Source organism: Zea mays, chromosome 7 (genome assembly GCF_902167145.1).
Source record: "Zea mays cultivar B73 chromosome 7, Zm-B73-REFERENCE-NAM-5.0, whole genome shotgun sequence".
NCBI lineage: Eukaryota > Viridiplantae > Streptophyta > Magnoliopsida > Poales > Poaceae > Zea > Zea mays.
The window spans coordinates 122,513,691-122,538,854 of NC_050102.1; the positions used below are offsets into that span (position 1 = coordinate 122,513,691).

At 56.4% G+C, this 25,164-nt stretch overlaps 1 protein-coding gene across 1 annotated transcript; it reads right to left on the reverse strand.

Annotated features, from left to right (window-relative positions):
* Positions 1–283: 283 nt before the first annotated feature.
* LOC100284770 (uncharacterized) lies at positions 284–10,487 on the reverse strand. The gene is made up of 2 exons (NM_001370681.1): positions 9,988–10,487; positions 284–1,377 (listed from the first exon to the last, which is right to left on the reverse strand). The coding sequence occupies exons 1-2, from the start codon at positions 10,432–10,434 to the stop codon at positions 520–522; spliced, it is 1,305 nt and encodes a 434-aa protein (NP_001357610.1). The 5' UTR covers positions 10,435–10,487; the 3' UTR covers positions 284–519.
* Positions 10,488–25,164: the final 14,677 nt, after the last annotated feature.

Genomic DNA, 25,164 nt, shown 5'->3' on the forward strand with positions numbered 1-25,164 from the left:
AGATACTAGATGGGCCTAGATGAATAGGAACATCTCAGCGCAGACAAATTTAGCTGAGAGAGCTGTAGTGGGAAATCTCGAACGCCGAAGCCCACGAAAGCCGAGCGTGTGTTCAACAGGGCCGCGGCCACAGACGTTGCTTGTTCGTGCTCTGGGCCTGTGACTCTGGCCGCGCGCGCACCAACGCGGCGACAGGGCGACGCTTTATGCCCATCAATAAAATAAACAGTTATTTGCAGCTACATCTACATGGCTTTTTTTCCAGCCGTGCATGTTCCAGTTTGTCATTCCGTTATTTACGTAGATGTTAGGACAGAATGTGCTTGGTGACACTAGTACAAAGCTGGAATGAAGCACCTTATCACACACCCAGTAAGCATTGAGTTGCATTCCGAAACATGCAATATGATATGGTATAACAGTGTGCACACCCCGGGAGATGCCACAACGGCATGGCATCACAATCACATCCTATCGTCATCAGACTCCTCGCCATGGCTGGTCGTGGTCGGGTCACGGTCACTCCCCGTAGAAGGCCTTCTCGAAGGTGTTCAGGTACTCTGGCTCGAGCGCGAAGAGCACGTTGATGGGGTCGTCCTTGTCGCGTCCCTGCGTGACGTACGCCGTGCCGCTGCCGAACATCTGCGCGGGGGCCACGAACCCGGGGCGGCCCCAGCCGAAGTCGGCGTCGTGGATGGGCATGCCGAGCCAGCTGACGACCCACAGGTCGGACTCGGGCATGAACTGGCCGCGCGCCGCCTGGTTGCCCTTGTCCGACTCAAGCTCCAGGTAGTCGACGACGGAGCGCACGCGGGCGTCGTCGACGCGGGCCACCGCGCGCTTGATCCGCTCCGCCACGAAGCCCAGCGGCTGCGACAGCACGTCGCCCACCCGCACGGTGACCAGGTCCCGCACGATGGCGTTGCCGAAGTAGGACGCCGGGAGCGGCGGGCGCAGGCGCTGCCGGACGTTGGCCGGGACGCGCAGCCGCGTGTCGCTGGCCGCCGGGAGGCCCCGGGCGACGCACATGGCGCGCCACAGGTGCGCCGTGACCGCGCAGTACGTGGACGCGCCCGGCGCGCAGCGCGACCGGATGCCTGCCAGCAGCTTGGGCGGCACGGCGTAGACGCGCGTCACGAAGGGCCGCGGCGCCCCGTTGAGGTAGGCCGGGGAGTAGACCGGGTGCTCGCAGGCGGGGACGTGCGGCGGGGAGCGCGCGCGCAGGAGCGTCCGGTCGTGCGACGGCGTCCACGCGGGGGCCTCCCCGCGCGCCAGCGCCGTCCACGCCCGGATGAACTGGATCGCGCCGGCGCCGTCCATCGTCACGTGGTGCATGCCCGTGCCCACGGCCACGCCGCCGCACTTGAGGAAGGTCACCTGCAAAGATCAGTTTTTTTCCCCCTGGTGACATGACGTTCTGACTTTACACTGGCAACAGGCTGTAATATAATGCTATTAAAAAAATTCGGCAATCTCAGAGGGTCCCAATTTGTTCGGAGCGCCAAAGGTGATTCGGCTTGCAAGTTGCAGCCACCAAAGCTCCGAACTTATCTACTGCAAAAAAGCTTCTCATGGCAACAAACACTGATCGTTAAAAGCCAGAGGCGAACAGGACAAAGACAAGGTACACTGCACTCTCGAAATTGTCAACAAAGGCGTGCTGATCACATCCTCTTGTCCATGACGGTTGGCCGTTAAAGTCCACCGCTCGAGGATCCAAATCGAAGCTTGAGCCCGCACCAAGACAGCAACCGCTAGGCCAATTTGCAAACATCTCGAGGAGGGGAAACGTCTGCCAGGACCATGCGGCCATAAAGCAGCTAGCAGCACCCCCTCGTTAAAGCAGGCAACCCATCCACCACGGCGCCGCGCTGACGGGCAGCGGCGATTCTGATCAGTTCGACACGTTAAGCATCGCCGTCGCCATCAATCGCGAATTCGCGATAGTTGTGGCGTGGGATGGATGTTTTTTTTGGGGTGTGTGTCTTTGGCTGAGATCGATGATGATGCCACTATCGATCGTGACGGTTCTGGTGTGGGAAGTCCGTTTGACTGTCTGAGCGCCAGCGAGCACGTCGGCAAAGCACATCCTGAATTCCTCCTGATCCGGAGGAAGAAGGGCAGAGCTGGTAAAAAAAACTGATCATCCGTGTCCTGCGACCAGCACCAGCCCCTATCGTCAGTTGGATGTTGAGCCAACCGCTCTTCTCGTCAATATCCTAATACTGTATGCTAACACAAACGGACCAAACAGAAGTCCATTCCGCAGGCGTAGCGTAACGTGCCTGGTGGTTCGAGCAGCCCGGCCCGGGCCGTCCCGTCCACGGCCCAGTGACGTGGACGGGAATCGACTCCTAGCGGCGCGTGTTCCGACGCCAGGCGCGACGCACAGGCAGGCGGCGCGTGATTGCCGCTCGTCGCCTTGGGTCGCGCCACACCAATGCACCGTCCGATAAAAAAAAGCGGGCATGCTCTAAATTACTTGGATGTCGGTTTGTCCGGACGCTCGTGTCGCCTGGACCATATTCGTCGTCCTCAATTTGTTTTGGGTACGTTCGGCTGCGGTTTTGAATACTCCAGGAAACGTCATATCCGCCACGCTCTTTTGGTTTTCGGCAGAATCTTTACAACACGAACCTGTGGCTAACCTAACTGATTCTAAAGATTTCAGGAGTAAAAGGGCTAACTACAACTACAAGAAGAGTAGTAGTACTGTACTCACAGTACAATTTGTAAGGCTTATAAACTACGAGTACAGGCGAAGCTTTTCTTAGGGCTCCGTCGCTCGTCGGCACGTACTTGACTAGGTGTACGACCGCCCGAATTTTTTGTATTTTAGCCCTTAAACAGAAGTAAATTTACGTTTAGACCTAAAAAAATTTTAAATGCAGTTTTGGACCCTTTGCTCGGCGCCATAGCCTGTGGCGCCGAGCTAACACAGCTCGGCGCCACATCCTGTGGCGCCGAGCTTCGTGACGTGGCTGTCCTGCGTGGCACCTAGCTCGGCGCCACAGATCTTGGCGCCGAGCTAGGAAAAAATCCGCAAACATCCCTTCTCTCTGCGCGTTTCTTGTGTTGTCTGCTCATTCGAAATCCCGCCGCCGCCGCCTGCCGTCCACACATCACGCCGCCGCCGCTTGGCCCTTCTCCGGCGCCGCCTCGAGCTCTTCACGCCGGCCGCCCCAAGCTCCGCTGCCCGCCGCCGCGAGCTCCGCTCTATTCACGCCGCGGCGAGGTCCGCCCTCGAGCTCGGCCCGAGCTCCGCCCCAGCTCAGCCGGCCGCTCCGCCGGCCGCCCCGCCGCGCTCCGCCCGAGCTCCGACGACCACCGCCCGGAGTCCGGCCACCGCCCGCTGTCCGGCCACCAACCGCTCCGGCCCCGGTACCTCTCGCCCCCACTGCCCACCATTTTTTTTAATTTCTTAGTTTGTAAACTAGTAGTAATTAGTTAGGTATCCCCTTATTTATTGTTTAGTAATTAGTTAGATATTTTGTTGTTAGTGTTTATTAAAATAGTTAGCTAGTTTGTTGCGTAGTATATTGTTAGTGTTTAGTAAATTCTTAGTGATTATATAGTTACCATTTTGTTTAGCGCATTGATATTACATGTTTTCTGTGTTGGCAACCATCGTGTTGTCGTTTATTTGCAGGTTCTATAAACATCACTTTACAGGGGAGGTGCTGCCAAATTTTTTACTGACAATTTGTTTTTTTGTACGTAGGTGTTCGTCCGACTTGACCTTCTCCACCGTTAGCTGGAGTCGTACGCGTTCTCAGGTATACATAGTTTTCGTACATTATTTATAGATTATGTAATTTCGTTTGATGTGTTTATTTAATATTTACTGTATAGTTATTAGTTAATATATATTTATTACTTAGTAAGTTAGTAGGCTTAAGTATGTAGCCATTATTGAGTTAGTAATCCATTTTTGCAATAGATGGACAGCCTAGTAACACTATACCATGGAGGAAGGGTGGAGATAGATGCTTATGGGAGTGTTACTTTTGATGGTATGAAGATCGTGACCATGTTGTTCGTTGAAAGACCATCTTTTGACCAGCTTTTGGCTCGAGCTTGTGAGGAGATTAGTTGCGACATAAACGACCCTAGAATATCAATTCAGGGTTTGTTGTCCCATATTACATATGGAACAGTTGTCCGACGGTTGATCTCCATTACCTCAGAAGATGATTGGGTGATATATTTAAAAATTGTGAAGACGATGGTTCCACCATGTTTGGATGTGGTTGTTCAAAAGTTACCTGTTAGTCAATGCGAAGGTCCAGTCGGGTTATCTCCACAAATGCCAAATGCATCTCGTATTGAAGCTCCTTTGGTAGAGCTTCATGAAGAAGTCGTTGTTGTGCCCGATGCTCAATCGGGTCCGCACGAGTATGGGATTTCTCGTCCTATTCCCGGCGTTTGTGGGGCTTCTAATGCGGTGGTACCCCCCCAAGAGATCCCATTGACCCAGGATCCAGTTGACGATCATCCTAGTAAGTGTCTTCGACACATTGTTCGTATCCATCATTATTTCGTTTGATTAGACTTTTTAATGTGGTTTTTCTTGCTCCGACCCGATGCAGGATCTCCACATATCAATAATGCTGATGTTCAGATTGATGTGCCTGTGTCATATAATATGGACAACATATGCAGGGCATCGAATAGTGTTGATGTTCAGATTGAGGATGAGGAGGAGCCATATGAGGCTGCACGAGCCGTAGATTCTGATGATGACCGTCCGGTTCAAGAAATGACCGAGCAAGAAATTGAACTCATAAGACGTTTGTGTCCGGAGCGAGACCCTGCAGTACATGAATTTAGCAGTTTAAGTCATTCCACCCGTGCGTATGCTGAAGGACGTGACGATGAACTGCTAGAGGCTCCGGATAACGCCGATAGCATTGAGATTAAGGTTGGCTTACTTTTCAAGGATCTGCCTACACTGAGACGATGGCTACAGGAATATTCTGTGAACCGAAAGAGGCCGTTCAAGGTGAGACATTCGTATGCACAGCGTCGTTACACTGTTGTGTGCGAGGTGCCAGAATGTAATTGGAGGGTATGTGCCCGAAGGCAGAAGGACACCGGAAAGTTTAAGATCACCAAAATTGTAGGTCCACACACTTGTGCCCAGACAGAGCTGAGCTCTAAGCATCGTCAGTTGACATCTACCCTGATTGCGAAAAGGATATTGGGGATATTGAAGGGTCAGCCAAACTTGAAGGTGAAGTCAATTATGACCATGACTTCGGAGCTGTTTGGTTACAGGATCAAATATGGGAAAGCATGGAGGGCAAAGCAGCGGGCATGGAAGATGATATACGGGGATTGGGAGGAGGGTTATGAGAAGTTACCAGCATTGTTCAATGCAATGAAAGCAAAAAACCCAGGCATGCATTACGAGTACATCCCCAAACCTAATGAATGGAGGAACGGCAAAGAGATATTTTATCGTGCTTTCTGGTGTTTCTCGCAGTGCGTAGAGGCCTTCAGGCATTGTCGTCCCGTGCTCTCTATTGATGGTACTTTTCTGCTTGGGAAGTATAAGGGCACATTGTTGGTTGCCATATCATGCGACGCAGACAACTCACTGGTTCCTTTGGCATTTGCTTTGGTGGAGAGGGAGAACAGAGATAGTTGGTCTTGGTTCTTGCGGCTTGTACGCATCCATGTCGTAGGCCCTGGACGCGAGGTTGGTGTCATATCTGACAGACACCAAGGTATTCTTAATGCAGTGCAAGAGCAGATTCCTGGCTACGCACCCATGCACCACAGATGGTGCACTCGACATCTAGCAGAAAATCTTCTTCGAAAGGATCATAGCAAGGCTAACTTCCCCCTTTTTGAGGAGGTATGTCGTCAGTTGGAGGTTTCGTTTTTCGAGGATAAGTTGAAGGAACTAAAAGATGCAACAAATGCTGAAGGTAAGAACTGGATTGCTGGATTGCTGAGGGAACCGCACAAATGGACAAGGGCCTACGACGAAGGTGGCTGGCGGTTCGAGTTTCAGACTAGCAACATGGCCGAGTCATTTAACAGTGTGCTCAAGGGTATACGGGGCATGCCAGTCAATGCTATAGTAACATTCACTTTTTATAGGCTAGTGGCTTGGTTTAATGATAGACACGCGCAGGCCAAGGCAATGCAGACCCGAGGGCAGAGATGGGCACCTAAACCAACATCACACCTTAATAATGCAAAGGAACGTGCCCATAGACATGAGGTACAATGCTTTGATGAGGAGCTGGGTAAATACGAGGTAACAACACTAGGCGGCATAACTTCCGACGGTGAGGTGCGACCTTCGAGGACACATGTCGTGTTACTTGATGCATTCTGGTGTGGATGTGGTAAACCTAGACAATACCATTTTCCATGTTCTCATTATGTTGCGGCCGCACGTCATCGTAACTTTGCATTTGAGAGCAGAATACCTTCTGAGTTCAGTGTAGAGAGCTTAGTACGTACCTGGAGCCCTCGTTTTGAGCCATTTCTTGATGAGTCACAATGGCCACCGTACACCGGTCCGGTATACGTTGCTGATCCAGCGCATCGATGGGACAAACGTGGTAGTAGGAAAAGGAGCCGGTGCAACATGGTTATGGATCAGGTTTCCGGTCGCAGTAGGAGAGGACGAGCGTCCCCCTTTCTCGTGGACCCAGAGCAGAATGAATGCGGAAAATGCGGTAGACTTGGCCACAACTCACGTACATGCATTTGGACACTTAGTCAGGTGTGATATATTTTTTTATAGACAAATTTTATTCTAATATGTCGATGTTTTTGTTACACTTTGTACACAACTTATATTCTAATATGTTGATATCTTATTTTGCAGGATGGCGCAGTTCCACTTGCTGGACCCTCACTACGACGAGCACCACAGGGGCCGTCTCACCGCAGAGGGAGAGGTAATATTTTGTTTGCTATATTTGCGACCTATATTTGAATTAATATATGCGACCTATATTTGACTAATGAAAAATCTTTTGATTGCTAGGTGTTGCCCGTTCTGCGGGTCCGGACCCACGACCGGTTTCTGGAGGAGATGAGGTACGATGAGAGGTACACTCCTCTCCTACAGAGGGCTGGCTTGGACGTCTTATCGTACCAGGTCCGCCGTGGGCTGCCCACTTTCAACCCAGCGGCGTTGACGGCTCTGGTCGACAGGTAAAGACTTCTCTAGTTGTTTAATATTTACAATTATTAAATCTACTTTGCATACTAATGATTTTTGTATTCTTTTGTCTTCCAATAGGTGGCGGCCAGAGACTCACACTTTCCACCTTCCCTGCGGTGAGATGACTGTGACGCTTGAAGATTGCCAGAAGATTCTTGGTCTCAGCATTATCGGTCGTCCAGTGACCGGTCAGGCATCACCAGGCGGTTGGAGGCAGAGGGTGGAGGCCTTTCTTGGGAGACTGCTTCCGGATGAGCTACGAGGTAGCCACAACACCGGAGTCCCACTGACCTGGCTTAGGCAGAGCTTTGGGCAGTGTCCACCTGGTGCAGATGAGCAGACGGTTGGATACCATTGTCGAGCTTGGATTCTCCATCTCTTTGGTTCAGTTCTTTTTCCAGACGCAACAGGCGACAGCGCGTCATGGATGTTTCTGCCTTGCCTGACTGACTGGGATACAACCGGAGGTTACAGCTGGGCTTCAGCAGTGTTGGCCTTCCTGTACAGGCAACTTTGCGAGGCTTGTCGTCGATCGTCGAGGACTGCCAGCTTAGGTGGATGTGTCTACCTACTACAGCTGTGGATGTGGGCACACATACCCGTCGGGCGACCCAGAGAGTTTCCTCCTCGTGAGTGGTTCGTGGTAGCCGGACATCGGCTTAAGCCCACGGCTGCTTACCGCTGGGACCAGGTCGAGGAGCCATTCGCACGACACCAGCGTGCTTACGTGGAGTACTCAAACGAGCTCGACGCACTTACTCCTTCGATGGTGAGTTGTCTCCTTTTTTCTTTTTACATGTCCTTTCTACTTTTATCACACGACACCAGCGTGCTTACATGGGCTTTCTAAAACTTTTGCAGGTGACTTGGCAACCGTATCTTGATCCATATTTCGCCAGCATACAGTTGAGCAGCATGTGCTCATTAGACGAGAACCTCTACCTCATGAGGTGTCCCCTCATCTGTTTTTATGCTGTTGAGTACCACTTGCCCCACAGAGTTGCTCGACAGTTCGGATTGCGCCAGGAGTTTCCGGTGGAGCCATTCTCGACTTCAATAGAACTTCATAAGTGAGTTACTACATGCACTTGTTATTCTAACTAATAATTGAAATATCAGTTAGTCGCTAATATATGGTTCTAACTTTTGCAGGTTCGACAGACAGAGACAGAAGAAGGTCACGTACTTCGAGACGCACCATCGTGATTACATTGATGAATGGGACCAGCAGGGGGATCTGAACTATGAGAATGACCAGGCGCACACAAACTACAACTTCCGGAGGTATTTGATTTGGTATTCTGGTGTGACTAGGTGCAAGTTGAAGGGACAGTGGACAGCAGCAGACTACGCCGAGCAAGAATCGTCAGACGACGAAGACACAGCTTTCGACATAGCTGCTCGGCACGGGTCCCAAATTGAGGCTGCTCCAATCCTTGATAGAGTGGTAACTATTTCTTTACTAAAATTAGAGATTTCAATTCAATGAGATATGTCTAGTTTTGAGCATCCTAATGTCTTAACTTGTGATAGGGAAACTCTATGCTCGTATCTGTTGTTGAACTCGAGCGTATCTCACAGAGAACTTCAGATACTACTACGCTATCGTTACTATCAGTGAGTATCAATGTCTAACAGAAAACTTGTTTATTTGTATGTTGTAACATATGTCTTTAACTAACATTTCGATTACAGAGGGTATCACGTCGTCTTCGTCGAGCAGCGGCTCGGTGTGGATGCCGGTCTCTAGCGGGCGTTGACGTGCAGCTGCCTGTGCCTCGTATGCAGCAGGACGTTCAGCCTCCCATTTGTGCAGTTGGACCATCTACAGCAGGACTCAGCTCGTCGCGATCGACGCGGGACACGTTTGAGAACGTGGCCCAGGACGACGACGATGACGACGACGACGACGACGACGATGGCGCTGGCGCTGGCGCCGCAGGTCAGGTGGAGATTGGACCGTCTCAGTTGCAGGATGCTCCTACAACTCAGGCATCACAGCTGACACCACGTAGAAGGCGTCCACGAGACCCTTACACTCCAGGCACCGACGCTCTTGGGGCCAAGGGCAAGGGTAAGACTAGGAGGAAATGAATACTTTTGTGATATGGACGGTGTGATTTGGACTTATGCTGGAGACGGTTGTAATATGAACTATGTTTTGTGTTTTGGACTATGTGTTGGGAACTTGTATTTTGGACTTTGTTTGTGGACATTATATGAAGAACTATGTTCTGTGGATGTTTTTATATTCGATGTGATTTTGTGATGTATTATATGTTGAAATGCTTATATGTCTTATAATATGTGATTATTTGAACTGTGGTTGTTAATAAAACAAGGGGAACTCTTGCAAAATTTTTTTGTGAACTGTAAAAAACATAATAATCAATAAGTAACGCATCTTTAGAGTTCTAAATTATTTTTGATACGTAAATACTACAGAATAGGCTACAATTCTTCAGTCTGAATCACCAGCGTGTCCGTCTGTACCACCTCTGCCAGGGTGGGCCCCACGACCCTTTTCATTAACGCTCGCCAGGGTGTACCCCGATTACCCTTTTCATTAACGCTGCCGCTGCCGCTGCCGCGGTGTTGCAAAGCGGGAAAAGCCGGATGAGTGACCACGCAACGGCGGTGAAAAACAATAATGATCCCACCCGCACCGCACACCATCACCACCACGTGGGGGTGGCGACCTTGATTTGATCGAAGCAGCCGAAAAGAAAGAAGAAGAAAAAAGGGGGAGGGGGGCAAAGGGAGGAGGCGGCGCGGGCGGGCGCGCGCGCACGGCGCACCTGGACCATGGCGAGCACGCAGGGCGGGTCGCCGGACGCGGCGAAGGGCACGAGCAGGCGGCGCGCCTCGGGGGAGGGCTCGAAGTCGGCGAACATCTCGTCGCCGGTGAAGTCGGCCCGCGCGACGCAGAACAGCGCGCCCTCGCCGGTGCAGTCGATCTCGATCCGGCCGCCCGGGCCGGCCGCCAGCCGCCCCGCCAGCGGGTAGAAGGGCACCAGCGCCCTGGACAGCGCCTCCCGCAGCCGCGCCGGGTCGAAGAACGACCCTTCTCCTCCTTCTCCCTCTCCCTCCTCCCCGGCACCGGCGCCGGCGGGCCTCGGGTAGTAGTAGACGAGCGGCGTGTGGGTCTTGGGCACCGCCAGGTCCAGGTTGGACAGCCACAGCGCGTGCCGCGGCGTCGCCTCGCTCGGCGGCACCAGCGTCGTCTCCACCACCTCCACCTTCATCCTCCGCTTCGATCTGTGTGTGTATGTGTTTCGCAGCGTGCTTGAGTGAGCGGTGAGCTAGGTGGGGGAGTGGAGTGACGGTGAGGAGGGTTTATAAAGAGCGGAGGAGGGGAAGGGGATTTTGATTTTGATTTTTTTTAGGCTAATTGACGTGTCTGTGCTGCTGATCCACAATTCCACATCCGCTACGCCCTCACGGGCACCGGCACATGGAGGACGCACACGACAAATTAAGACGTTGCTGCCTGCGATCCAGTCGCAACCTGGGAATTAGCGAGGGACTAAGGCCCTGTTCCAATCTCGCGAGATAAACTTTAGCAGCTAATTTTTAGCTACTTTTAGCCATTTATAATCTAAACAGGAGAGCTAATGGTGATAATTGAAACTAAACTTTAGCACTTTAATTCATATAGCTAAAGTTTAGTAGGAAGCTAAAGTTTATCTCATGAGATTGAAACGGGGCCTAAACTAAGGTTTGGGCCGTGGAAACTCTTTGCGCGCTTGTCGGGACCGCTGCTTGCGTGTATGCTCTTATCGGGACACTGGAGGGATGCGGCTGGCTTTTTCGTCGGGCATCTTGATCTTTTCCGTTCGTTCCAGTGCGCCTTCCAAAACACCAAAAGGACAGCCGCGAACACTCTGGACGCATCGTTGCGTGACACGAGACTATTTCTCACACCCCCGCCCTTAATTTGACCGCGGTTTCCATGTAGTTAACTTAAGTGTGTCTTGACTGATCGACCATTCATAACCGCTGCTGTGCGGCTAGCTAGTGTTTGACTGATCGACCATTCATCCCCTGTTAAAATGTGTTTCAAAGGCAGTGAGGGAAGTGACGGCTCCGATCCCAACTTCATTACTCCACCAACCGTCCAACACGCTATGTGTATGTATCTTCCCATATGGCCGCGCGTGTACACGACAAATCGTAAATTTGTGCAGCCAACCTCATTCAGAAAATGTGGTGATAGGCACGCTGAGGTACAAGGACCACCAAGTTAATTAAGCCATGTTCGGGTCAGCGTGCGGTTGATGGATGGTGCGTTAGCGTAGCTTGGACACGTTAAGGCCTTGTTCGTTTGTGCCGAATTGGTGGATCGGAACGATTCCTAACCGGATTACTTCTCTAATTTATATAAACTTTGATTAGATAGAACGATTCCGGGTGCAATCCGACAGAAACGAACAAGGCCTAAAGAGATTGGCGTGGTCAAACCGTTTAGTTTCGAAAATAAATTTTCTACGGCTGGTTTAGAAACAGTATAAAAAATAATTAAAATGAAAAAAAAAACTCAATTGAAGCTGCAAGAATCTTGTTCCTCTGCCCACTCTCAGTTGGATCCGCCATCGCCGGTTGGATCAGCCACTATGCGTTTACTTTGTGCCTTTTGTTTAAGCAAACAGGATGATTCCTGTACACAACAGGCCACACGCTTCCTCGTCTTTGACTCGTCGTTATCGTAATTGTACTCTTGTCGTTTGAAAAGTCAGCTCTCTGTGTCAGCTTTTGTTTGGAAATGTAGCGACGTGTACAGTCGCAGTACAGTATTGTTGGGGGCGCTTGCGCAGCTTTTGTTTGGAAACGATCACAGCGCTTGGTTGGTTGGTTGGTGCCTGTGCAAGCCATTTCAGGAATCAGATCAAACTCATTCAGAACCTGATTTGGCTGGTTCCATTTTATCCCTCTCGTTGCTGTGAAGCGACGGTGCGGTTGTGAATGGTCTTCCACGAATATTCAGAAATCTTACTGGTTTTTTTTTCCTTCAATCAAAATGGCTGCCTAGTGCTTTGGAATCAATTTCGATGCGCACGCACCGTGGACGCTATTTTGGGTTTGAGATAGTTTAATAGTTGGAAGGAAAAAAAAGGTGAACCGGAATGTAAAATTCATCATGTATATCCACTATGAAATTATTTTGGTTTGCACAGCAGCTCAAATCCACGCAGGACGCTATTTTGGGCTTGTCAGCTGCCTACTATGCTGTCGATGCGAGCAGCAGGAGCCTCTAAATCATATCCTGATCAAGTCTCTCTCTGTTTTTTTTTTGGAACTAAGGCTATCCGCACTCATACTATTCTAAATTTCTACTCTAAAAGGAATATTCTATCCCCGTCAGCAAGATTATCTACTCTATACCACAATCCTCTGCAGTCATATTTACTCTATATCTCAACTCTATACCAACACACCATACCCATGCTGCTGCTCTCTGCCTGCAGCTCTACCTGCAGAGTTGATGCCCGTACAACTCTACCTCCTTCCGGTTTATTTTATTGCTATAGCGTTGTCAGGGACCATAATTAGGGGTACCCTCAAGACTCCTAATTCTCAGCTGGTAACCCCATCAGCATAAAGCTGCTAAGGCCTGATGGGTGCGATTAAGTCAGGGATCAGTCCATTCGAGCGGCTCGATTACGCCTCGCCCGAGCCTAGCCTCGGACAAGGGCAGCCGACCCCGGGGGATTTCCGTCTCGCCCGAGGCCCCCCTCCAACGGCGAACATATTTCCGGCTCGCCCGAGGCCCTGCCTTCGCTAAGAAGCAACCCTGACTAAATCGCCGCACCGACCGACCAAACCGCAGGAGCATTTAATGCAAAGGTGGCCTGACACCTTTATCCTGACGCGCGCCCCCCGGCAGAGCCGAAGTGACCGCCGTCACTTCGCCGCTCCACTGACCGGCCTGACAGAAGGACAGCGCCGCCTGCGCCACTCCGACTGCAGTGCCACTTGACAGAGTGAGACTGACAGGCAGTCAGGCCCCGCCGAAGGCACCATAGGAAGCTCCGCTTCGCCCGACCCAGGGCTCGGACTCGGGCTAAGTCCCGGAAGACGGCGAACTCCGCTCCGCCCGACCCAGGGCTCGGACTCGGGCTAAGTCCCGGAAGACGGCGAACTCCGCTCCGCCCGACCCAGGGCTCAGACTCGGGCTAAGTCCCGGAAGACGGCGAACTCCGCTCCGCCCGACCCAGGGCTCGGACTCGGGCTAAGTCCCGGAAGACGGCGAACTCCGCTCCGCCCGACCTAGGGCTCGGACTCGGGCTCAGCCCCAGAAGACGACAAACTCCGTTTCGCCCGACCCCAGGGCTCGGACTCCGCCCTGGCCTCAGCCGACGGCCTTCGCCTCGCCCGACCCAGGGGCTCGGACTCGGCCTCGGCCACGGAAGACAGACTCGACCTCGGCTTCAGAGGAGCCTCCACATCGCCCAACCTAGGGCGCAGGCCAGCCACGTCAACAGGAGGCGCCATCATCACCCTACCCCGAGCTGACTCGGGCCGCAGGGAACAAGACCGGTGTCCCATCTGGCTAGCTCCGCCAGATAGGCAATGATGGCGCCCCGCATACTCTGTGACGACGGCGGCTCTCAGCCCCCTTACGGAAGCAAGAGGACGTCAGCAAGGACCCAACCGCTCCGACAGCTGTCCCTCCGCCAGGCTCCATCGCTCCTCCGACGGCCACGACATCACACCAGCTGCGTGCCAAAATCTCTCCGGCTGCCACAACGGCATGTACTTAGGGCACTAGCTCCCCTCCGCTAGACACGTAGCACCCTGCTACACCCCCCATTGTACACCTGGATCCTCTCCTTACGCCTATAAAAGGAAGGACCAGGGCCCTCTTAGAGAGGGTTGGCCTCGCGGGGACGAGGACGAGACAGGCGCTCGCGTGGAGCCGCTCGCTTCCCTCTCCCGCGTGGACGCTTGTAACCCCCTACTGCAAGCGCACCCGACCTGGGCGCGGGACGAACACGAAGGCCGCGGGATTCCCACCTCTCTCGTGTCGGTCTCCGGCCGCCTCGCTCTCCCCCTTCGCGCTCGCCCTCGCGCTCGACCCATCTGGGCTGGGGCACGCAACGACACTCACTCGTCGGCCCAGGGACCCCCCGATCTCGAAACGCCGACAGTTGGCACGCCAGGTAGGGGCCTCCTGCGTGTTGACGAACAGCTTCCCGTCAAGCTCCAGATGGGCAGTCTCCAACAACCTCTCCAACCCGGGACGGTGCTCCGTTTCGGGAGTCTTGAGTTCATGTCCTTCGACGGCAGCTACGACATGATACTCCTTCCACCGCCGCGCGACAACGACAATGGCGGCCGACAGCCCACCCGCCGGCGGCGGAATCGACGACGTCTTCCCCGCATGGTGGAGGAACAACCTTCGAGCTCGTCCCGCCTTCTTCCCCGCCGACGGAGGGGAAGGCAGGGCAACCAAGGCCAAGCAGGAGGCAGCGCCTCGTCGGCTGTCGAGCAAGTCGACGGCGCCGGCACCCCAACGGGGGGCGCACCGGGTATCGACTTCGCGCTTGAGACGAAGACGAGCGCCGTCTCCCCGCGACACGCCAAACCCGAGCAAGCGGACGACGCCAGCGCGCTTGCGAAAAGCTTGCTGGGCGTCGCCCTCGTATCTGAGACGACGGTGCAGCCAGTCCCCGACGTGACTTTATCGCCGCTCGTCGACCAAAAGGTACCGACCGATTCCCATCCCACGTCATTTGGATTCAGCCTCAACCCGCTTAGCGACCTCGCTTTGGCGGGCACTCTCGTAGAGGTGAGTCCAAACCCTCTGGGGTTTCGCATGCGGTCGCCTTGGGACCGGCTGACGGACGTCTCGACCTACAGACCCTCTGGGTCCGAGGAAGACGACGAGCCCAGCATCTGTTGGGATTTCTCTGGACTTGGCAACCCCAGTGCCATGCGGGACTTCATGACCGCATGCGACTACTGCCTCTCCGACTGTTCCGACGGTAGCCGCAGCCTCGGCGACGAGGACTGCGGCCCAAGCCGCGAATGTTTCCACGTCGATCTAGGGGGTCCCTCCGAAGGCAATCATCTCGGCATGCCGGAGGACGGTGATCTCCCTAGGCTCGTGCCCCGCGTTGACATCCCACGGGAGCTAGCTGTGGTCCCCGTTCAGGCGGGGGGACATGACCCACAGCTCGAGCAAATCCGCGGGGTGCAGGCCAGGCTCGACGAGGGAGCAGGAGCGCTTGAGCCGATCCGCCGGGACGTCGGGCAGGCATGGGCGGGTCAACCCCCGGCCGAAGAAATACGTCACCTGCCCCAGGGTTTCCAGCACCGCGTCGCAGACGACGTCAGGGTCAGGCCACCACCCGCATCTAGTGGGGTCGGCCAGAACCTAGCTGCAGCAGCGATACTTCTCCGCGCGATGCCGGAGCCATCAACCACCGAGGGTTGGCGAATCCAGGGGGAGCTCAAGAATCTCCTGGAAGGCGCTGCGGTCCGACGGGCCGAGAGCTCTGTCTCCCGAAGGCAGGGGTACCCCTCGGAACCTCATGCCGCGACTTCCCGATTCATGCGGGAAGCCTCGGTTTACACCGGGCGCACGCGCAACACCGCGCCTGCGGCCCCGGGCCGCCTCGGCAACGAGCACCATCACCGCGACCGTCGGGCCCACCTCGACGAGAGGGTGCGCCGAGGCTACCACCCGAGGCGTGGGGGACGCTACGACAACGGAGAGGATCAGAGTCCTTCGCCCGAACCGCCCGGTCCGCAGGCCTTCAGCCGGGCCATCCGACGGGCACCGTTCCCAACCCGGTTCCGACCCCCCGACTACTATCACAAAGTACTCGGGGGAGACGAGACCGGAACTGTGGCTCGCGGACTACCGCCTGGCCTGCCAACTGGGTGGAACGGACGATGATAACCTCATCATCCGCAACCTCCCCCTGTTCCTCTCCGACACCGCTCGCACCTGGTTGGAGCACCTGCCTCCGGGGCAGATCTCCAACTGGGACGACCTAGTCCAAGCTTTCGCCGGCAATTTCCAGGGCACATACGTGCGCCCCGGGAATTCCTGGGACCTCCGAAGCTGCCGGCAGCAGCCGGGAGAGTCTCTCCGGTACTACATCCGGCGATTCTCGAAGCAGCGCACCGAGCTGCCCAACATCACCGACTCAGATGTCATCGGCGCGTTCCTCGCCGGCACCACCTGCCGCGATCTGGTGAGCAAGTTGGGTCGCAAGACCCCCACCAGAGCGAGCGAGCTGATGGACATCGCCACCAAGTTCGCCTCCGGCCAGGAGGCGGTCGAGGCTATCTTCCGAAAGGACAAGCAGCCCCAGGGCCGCCCATCGGAAGATGCTCCCGAGGCGTCTACTCAGCGCGGCGCCAAGAAGAAAGGCAAGAAGAAGTCGCAAGCGAAACGCGACACCGCCGACGCGAACCTTGTCGCCGCCGCCGAGTACAAGAACCCTCGGAAACCCCCCGGAGGTGCCAACCTCTTCGACAAGATGCTCAAGGAGCCGTGCCCCTATCATCAGGGGCCCGTCAAGCACACCCTTGAGGAGTGCGTCATGCTTCGATGCCACTTCCATAGGGCCGGGCCACCCGCGGAGGGTGGCAGGGCCCGCGACGACGACAAGAAGGAAGATCACCAAGCAGGAGAGTTCCCCGAGGTCCGCGACTGCTTCATGATCTACGGTGGGCAAGCGGCGAATGCCTCGGCTCGGCATCGCAAGCAAGAGCGCCGGGAGGTCTGCTCGGTGAAGGTGGCGGCGCCAGTCTACCTAGACTGGTCCGACAAGCCCATCACCTTCGACCAAGCCGACCACCCCGACCACGTGCCGAGCCCGGGGAAATACCCGCTCGTCGTCGACCCCGTCATCGGCGACGTCAGGCTCACCAAGGTCCTTATGGACGGAGGCAGCAGCCTCAACATCATCTACGCCAAGACCCTCAGGTTCCTGCGTGTTGATCTGTCCTCCGTCCGAGCAGGCGCTGCGCCCTTCCATGGGATCATTCCCGGGAAGCGCGTCCAGCCCCTCGGACGACTCGACCTTCCCGTCTGCTTCGGAACGCCCTCCAACTTCCGAAGGGAGATTCTGACGTTCGAGGTGGTCGGGTTCCGAGGGACCTACCACGCGGTACTAGGAAGGCCATGCTACGCGAAGTTCATGGCCGTCCCCAACTACACCTACCTGAAGCTCAAGATGCCGGGCCCCAACGGGGTCATCACCGTCGGCCCCACGTACAAACACGCGTTCGAATGCGACGTGGAGTGCGTGGAGTACGCCGAGGCCCTCGCCGAGTCCGAGGCCCTCATCGCCGACTTGGAAAACCTCTCTAAGGAGGTGCCAGACGTGAAGCGTCATGCCGGCAACTTCGAGCCAGTGGAGACGGTTAAGGCCGTCCCCCTCGACCCCAGCGGCGACGCCTCCAAGCAGATCCGGATCGGCTCCGGGCTCGACCCCAAATAGGAAGCAGTGCTCGTCGACTTTCTTCGTGCAAACGCCGACGTCTTCGCGTGGAGTCCCTCGGATATGCCCGGCATACCGAGGGATGTCGCCGAGCACTCGCTGGACATTCGGGCCGGAGCCCGACCCGTCAAGCAGCCTCTGCGCCGATTCGACGAGGAGAAGCGCAGAGCGATAGGCGAGGAGATCCACAAGCTAATGGCAGCAGGGTTCATCAAAGAGGTATTCCATCCCGAATGCTTGCCAACCTCGTGCTTGTGAGAAAGAAAGGGGGGAAATGGCGGATGTGTAGACTACACTGGTCTCAACAAAGCATGTCCGAAGGTTCCCTACCCTCTGCCTCGCATCGATCAAATCGTGGATTCCACTGCTGGGTGCGAAACCCTGTCTTTCCTCGATGCCTACTCCGGGTATCATCAAATCAGGATGAAAGAGTCCGACCAGCTCGCGACTTCTTTCATCATGCCCTTCGGCATGTACTGCTATGTCACCATGCCGTTCGGCCTGAGGAATGCGGGCGCGACGTACCAGCGGTGCATGAACCATGTGTTCGGCGAACACATTGGCCGCACGGTCGAGGCGTACGTCGATGACATCGTAGTCAAGACGAGGAAAGCTTCCGACCTCCTTTCCGACCTTGAAGTGACATTCCAATGTCTCAAGGCGAAAGGCGTCAAGCTCAATCCCGAGAAGTGTGTCTTCGGGGTGCCCCGAGGCATGCTCTTGGGGTTCATCGTCTCTGAGCGGGGCATCGAAGCCAACCCGGAGAAGATCGCAACCATCACTGGCATGGGGCCCATCAAGGACTTGAAAGGCGTACAGAGGGTCATGGGATGTCTCGCGGCTCTGAGCCGCTTCATCTCACGCCTCGGCGAAAGAGGTCTGCCTCTGTACCGCCTCTTAAGGAAGGCCGAGTGCTTCACTTGGACCCCTGAGGCCGAGGAAGCTCTCGGGAACCTGAAGGCGCTCCTCACAAAGGCGCCTATCTTGGTGCCTCCAGCTGCCGGAGAAGCCCTCTTGGTCTACGTCGTCGCGACCACTCAGGTGGTTAGCGTCGCGATTGTGGTCGAGAGGCAAGAAGAGGGGCATACATTGCCCGTTCAGAGGCCAGTCTACTTCGTCAGCGAGGTACTGTCCGAAACCAAGGTCCGCTACCCACAAGTTCAGAAGCTGCTATATGCAGTAATCCTGACGCGGCGGAAGTTGCGACACTACTTCGAGTCTCATCCGGTAACTGTGGTGTCATCCTTCCCCTGGGGGAGATCATCCAGTGCCGAGAGGCCTCGGGTAGGATTGCAAAGTGGGCGGTGGAAATCATGGGCGAGGCAATCTCGTTCGCCCCTCGGAAGGCCATCAAGTCCTAGGTCTTGGCGGACTTCGTAGCCGAATGGGTCGACACCCAGCTACCGACGGCTCCGATCCAACCGGAGCTCTGGACCATGTTTTTCGACGGGTCGCTGATGAAGACGGGAGCCGACGCGGGCCTACTCTTCATCTCGCCCCTCGGGAAACACCTACGCTATGTGCTACGCCTCCATTTCCCGGCGTCCAACAATGTGGCTGAGTATGAGGCTCTGGTCAACGGGTTGCGGATCGCCATCAAGCTAGGGGTCCGGCGCCTCGACGCCCGCGGTGACTTGCAGCTCGTCATCGACCAAGTCATGAAGAACTCCCACTGCTGCGACCAGAAGATGGAGGCCTACTGCGATGAGGTTCGGCGCCTGGAAGACAAGTTCTACGAGCTCGAGTTGAACCACATCGCTCGGCGCTACAACGAGACTGCGGACGAGCTGGCTAAAATAGCCTCGGGGCGAACAACGGTTCCCCCGGACGTCTTCTCCCGGGATCTGCATCAACCCTTCGTCAAGATCGACGACACGCCCGAGCCTGAGGCGCCCTCGGCCCAGTCTGAGGTACCCTCGGTCCAGCCCGAGGTACCCTCGGCACAGCCCAAGGCGCCCTCGGTTCAGCCTGAGGTACCCTCGGCCCCCGAGGGTGAGGCGCTGCGCGTCGAGGAGGAGCGAAGCGGGGCCACGCCTGATCGAAACTGGCAGACCCCGTACCTGCAATATCTCCAACAAGGAGAGCTACCCCTCGACCGAGCCGAGGCTCGGCGGGTGGCGCGGCGTGCCAAGTCGTTCGTCTTGCTGGGCGAAGAGAAGGAGCTCTACCACCGCAGCCCCTCGGGCATCCTCCAGCGATGCATCTCCGTCACCGAGGGTCAGGAACTCCTGCGAGAGATACACTCGGGGGCTTGCGGCCATCACGCAGCGCCTCGAGCCCTTGTCAGGAATACTTTCCGACAAGGCTTCTACTGGCCAACGGCGATGGCTGACGCCACTAGAATTGTCCGCACCTGCGAAGGGTGTCAATTCTATGCGAAGCAGACCCACCTGCCTGCTCAGGCTCTGCAGACGATACCCATCACCTGGCCTTTTGCTGTGTGGGGTCTGGACCTCGTCGGCCCCTTGCAGAAGGCGCCCGGGGGCTACACGCACCTGCTGGTCGCCATCGACAAATTCTCCAAGTGGATCGAGGTCCTACCTCTGAACAGCATCAAGTCCGAGCAGGCGGTGGCGTTCTTCACCAACATCATCCATCGCTTCGGGGTCCCGAACTCCATCATCACCGACAACGGCACCCAGTTCACCGGCAGAAAGTTCTTGGACTTCTGCGAGGATCACCACATCCGGGTGGACTGGGCCGCCGTGGCTCATCCCATGTCGAATGGGCAAGTAGAGCGTGCCAACAGCATGATTCTACAAGGGCTCAAGCCTCGGATTTACAACGACCTCAACAAGTTCGGCAAGCGATGGATGAAGGAACTCCCCTCGGTGGTCTGGAGCCTGAGGACAACGCCGAGCCGAGCCACGGGTTTCACGCCGTTCTTCCTAGTCTACGGGGCCGAGGCTGTCTTGCCCACAGACCTGGAATACGGCTCCCCGAGGACGAGGGCCTACAGCGATCAAAGCAACCAAGCTAGCCGAGAAGACTCGCTGGACCAGCTAGAAGAGGCTCGGGACAAGGCCTTACTACACTCGGCGCGGTACCAGCAGTCCCTACGACGCTACCACGCCCGAGGGGTCCGGTCCCGAGACCTCAAGGTGGGCGACCTGGTGCTTCGGCTGCGACAAGACGCCCGAGGGAGGCACAAGCTCACGCCCCCCTGGGAGGGACCATTCGTCATCGCCAAGGTTCTGAAGCCCGGAACGTACAAGCTGGCCAACAGTCAAGGCGAGGTCTACGGCAACGCTTGGAACATCCAACAGCTACGTCGCTTCTACCCTTAAGATGTTTTCAAGTTGTTCATATACCTCGCACCCACGTAAAGTTTAGTCATCAAGGAAGGGTCGGCCTCGCCTCGGCAAAGCCCGACCCTCCCTCGGGGGCTAAAAGGGGGGGAACCCCCTCTGCGTTGAAATTTTCCTCGAAAAAGATCTCTTCTGCCAGAATATCTTTCGTGCTTTTTGACTACTTCGAAAAGTGGATCCCGAAAACGACAGAGTACACGTAAGCAGCCAAGGCTGACCGAGCCGAGAGACTCCTACGCCTCCGGGATACGGATACCTCACTCATCACCTTCTGCGATAAGTAACTCACGTTCAGATAAGTAGTTCCGCGGACCGAACAAGTCTTCACGTTCGGAAGTTCTTCTGCCGAAGTGATCCTTCGAGCCTTCTCGACTGAGTCGGTGACAGAGACTCATGAACGGGTAAAAGTGCGCGTAAGCGGCAAGGCCGACCGAGCCGAGAGACTCCTACGCCTCCAGGATACGGATACCTCACTCATCACCTTCCGCGAGAAGCAACTCTCGCTCGCACAAACATCCCTGTTGCCGACAAAAAAGTCCAGATACTCGAAACAAGAGGAAAAGAGACGCAACTTTACAACGCAGCGAGGGTGTGTGTTCTGGCCTCGGCGGCCGCAGAAGGCACACGCTACAAGACAATCCGATCCTGCAGGCTCGGGTCTTGACGCTGGAAGGGGGCAGCAACACCCTCGGCATCGACGACATCTTCGGTGAGGTCCGACCTGGCCTCGGACGGCGATGCGGTCCGAGGATCTCCGCTCTAAAGGACGACGTCATCACCACACCCGGGCAATCGCTGCCAGGGTCTTCTCCGGGAATCCGGCCCGAGCAGGCGGCTCGGCCGGTCGCCCCGGGGCCTCGGCCAGCCGTCCTCAGAGGGCGCCAGCCCGACCCGAGGCTTCGGCTGCTCAACTCCAGCGTCGGTCCCGCCAACGGACAACCCGGCTAGGCTCCGGCCAACCAGGTTTCATTTTTGAGCAAACTCTACCCCTGTTCGTGCTGATATCGCTACCCCTGGCCTCGGCTCATCCAAGAGCGGCCAAGGGGTCCCTTTAACTAAGCTAGAGGAGCCTCGGACAACAAGGCCGACCGAGCCGAGGGACTCCTACGCCTCCGGGATACGGATACCTCACTCGTCACCTTGACTCGGGGCGACTCACGCTTGGTGAAGCGGTTCAGACAACCAACAGGCGAGTCTTAGTGCTTGAAAATAAGGAAAAAACACGGCTCCGTGCCAAAATTACATACATGTTCAGGCCTCGACAACCACAATGAACAAAAACACTGGCATTCAAAGTGCCACTACAAACGGAACTCCGGTTCCACCTCCGCAGGTACGAACAACCCCACTCGATGGGGGAGGGCCTGCGGAGCAACAGAAGACCGACGAACGGCGCGCCGTCGCCCGCTCCAGCAGCAGCGACGACGACGACTTCTGCTCCGGGGGGCCGAACAGCGGCATCACTGACCTCAGGGCGGGTGCTGCTGCCAGGAGGCCCCCGCCCATGCCCAAACTCGTGAGGCAAGGACGGGCAGAAGGCCGTAGAGTTGGAGGTCGGTCCGTGGGCGGCCCTGGCTATCTCGTCGGCGGAAGAACCTCTTCTAGCTGTCGTGGCAGACGCCGGCGCCGCGAGCGGCTCCGAAGCCACTCGCGTCCGAGAGCCAGGCACGGTGCAGCTGCCGGCGCCACGGACGACGACCGCCCTTCCCTCCGATCACTGAGTGAAGGAGCGGGCCACCGCCCACGCAGGGGCCGACCCCAACTCGGCACACTCCCCTCCCCAGCCCTGGTGATGAAAATCCTTGTGGCTGAGGGAGGGGTAGAGGCTGCAGCCCGGCTCGCTTTTCCCCACCATCAAGCTGGAGGTCACCATCTTGGGTGACCGCCGGCGGAGGGGTGCAGCCGGGCTGCATGATGAAAATCCTTGAAGCCGAACGATGGCTGAAAGGTACCAACTCCCATGGAGTTGCGTTCCTCCAACGATGAGGCGGAAAGACGGCGGGTATCCCCCATCCAGGGGCTTGGAAGGTGGAAAGGCACGATGCATAAGGGAGCGCGAAGACATGGTTGCCTTCCGAAGGGGGTCACCCTCCTTTTAAAGGCGACTCTCCCTACTTGCGCCCCCAACCGTCGCGGGCTGAATCTTCTCCAACACACTCCAAGGTCCCCCCCTGCGGCGCGGGGGCTGGGTCCCACACGTCATGCAAACCGGCTCAGAGCGGAAGACGCCAAACCGCCGCGCGCGGTGTGCACGACCGCCCAGCGGTTACAAGTGACCCTCCACTTTTGTACAGACCGGCGGGCGAAAGGGGCGGGCAGCCATGCAGGCAGCATGCAACCGCGCCAAGTGGGCGCACTTCTCCGACTCCCGACACGCCTAGCATGGAGGCCCAGGCCCACGCGTCACGCAACCGGCGCGCCGGATGCTCCGTGCAAGCAACTGCACCGCCACTCGCGCCACTACCGCGCTTCCTCGACTGCGGAACCAATACTGCGGCTCGAGGCGACCCAGCGCACGACCCAGCAGCGCCAGCCTGGCGCGACGGTCGATGCGGCCAAAAATGGCCCGGCAGTAATGACGGTGGCAGGCGGGCAGGAGCAGCAGTCACGTCGTCAGCCAAGCTCACGTCCCATCCGGGGGCAGCGAGAGAAACCTCCCTCACGGCGTGAAGACAACGCGCCCGTGTTCTGTTCCTCGAACGGCTCGCGCACGCGCAACGGCCGCCCCGCCAACCACTCGCCCCGCCGCATTAACTCCGCGGCGGGACAGGCGGCGCCTCTGGCAGGAGAAGCGGGCGACGCTTCGCCTTCGCCGTAATAACCGCGCCAAAAAAAGGTACGCTGCGTCGTTCAATTTCGTATCCTTTTCCTTTTTCCCTCTTTCTCTCTCTTGCAACAGGGACCGGGAAAGGGGGATACCCCGAAAAGGATCCTTCCCCGTGAAGGAACCAGGCTCCGAGCCTCCCTACTGATAAGAGGTTCGAAGGCTGGCCCCCCGGAAGGGTTCGACAGCCGCCTCAGATCGCGTGGGCCCTACACCCTCTACTGGTCAGAGGTTCGAAGGCCGGCCCCTCGGAAGGGTTCCACGGCCGCCTTAGGCTACTCGGGCTCCGCGCCCATTACTGATTAGGGGTTCGAAGGCTGGCCCCCGAAGGGTTCACAGCCGCCTCAGACACCGAGCGAGGGATGACCATGGGTACGTTCGATACATAACCAAGGCTCGGGCTGCGCTCCCGAGGTACCCTAGGACATTTCTGAGACCAGCGGGAGCGATCTTGTAACGGAATCCCATCAGAGGGAGGCATCGAGCCCTCGGACCCTGTCGCCAGGGGACCGGGTCCGGCAGATCACTCGCAGGTACTTTTGGGCGTGCCTCTGGGCCCCTAGCCGACCCCTAACGAACGGGGCACGGACGTCCACTCGGATTACCCGCTTGCAGCTCACCGGAGACACCATGTTCGGCGCCCATCGAGGGCAACATGGCGCTTTCCCCCCTCCTCCTTGCGGAAAGGCGACGCAGGGGCATATGTAAAAAAGCCGAGTCTGTCCCTGATCGCCCTCTCGCCCTGTGCGGAGGCTCGGGGGCTGCTCTCGCAAACCCGGCTCCGGCCGAACCGTTGACAGCGTCAACATACCAGCCCGAGAACTTGGGCCCCGACCGTACACCCGGGCTACGGCCAGCTCGCATGAGGGAACAACCAGACCAGCCGAAGCATTGCGCGAGGCATTAAGACCTCGAAGGAGTGAAACCACTCCTCCGAGGCCTCGGGGGCTACACCCGGCGGGTGCGCTCGCGCGCACCCACCGGAACAAAATGCAACCGAGAAAGGCTGGTCCCCTTTGAAAGGGAAATGTGCCTTTGGGCCATTTCTAAGTATTTTGGTGATTAAGTGCCAACACAAGTGCTTAAATGTGAATCTATGCCCATGGATGAACAAAGTGCAAATCACAAGTAAAGGTATGATTCTAAGCCTTAGTACATTGGTTTTGTGTACTAATATATTTGTCTAAGTATTAGAAACAGAGAGAAGAAGAAAAGGAGAATGTTGGCTGTGTACAGCCAACAGGCTGTTTCGGTCTGGGGCACCGGACTGTCCGGTGGTGCACCGGACAGTGTCCGGTGCGCCAGGCTTCCTCGACCTGAAGACGCCGCTCTCGGGAATTTGCCGACGGCGTACGGCTAAAATTCACCGGACTGTCCGGTGTGCAC

What these genes read in the sequence shown, in the direction of transcription:
- LOC100284770 (NM_001370681.1), bottom strand. Translation starts at nt 10,434, where the DNA reads ATGAAGGTGGAGGTGGTGGAGACGACGCTGGTGCCGCCGAGCGAGGCG. An exon ending in GCGTGCTCGCCATGGTCCAG is followed by an intron (nt 1,378 to 9,987) that starts GTGCGCCGTGCG and finishes TGATCTTTGCAG; the next exon opens with GTGACCTTCCTCAAGTGCGG.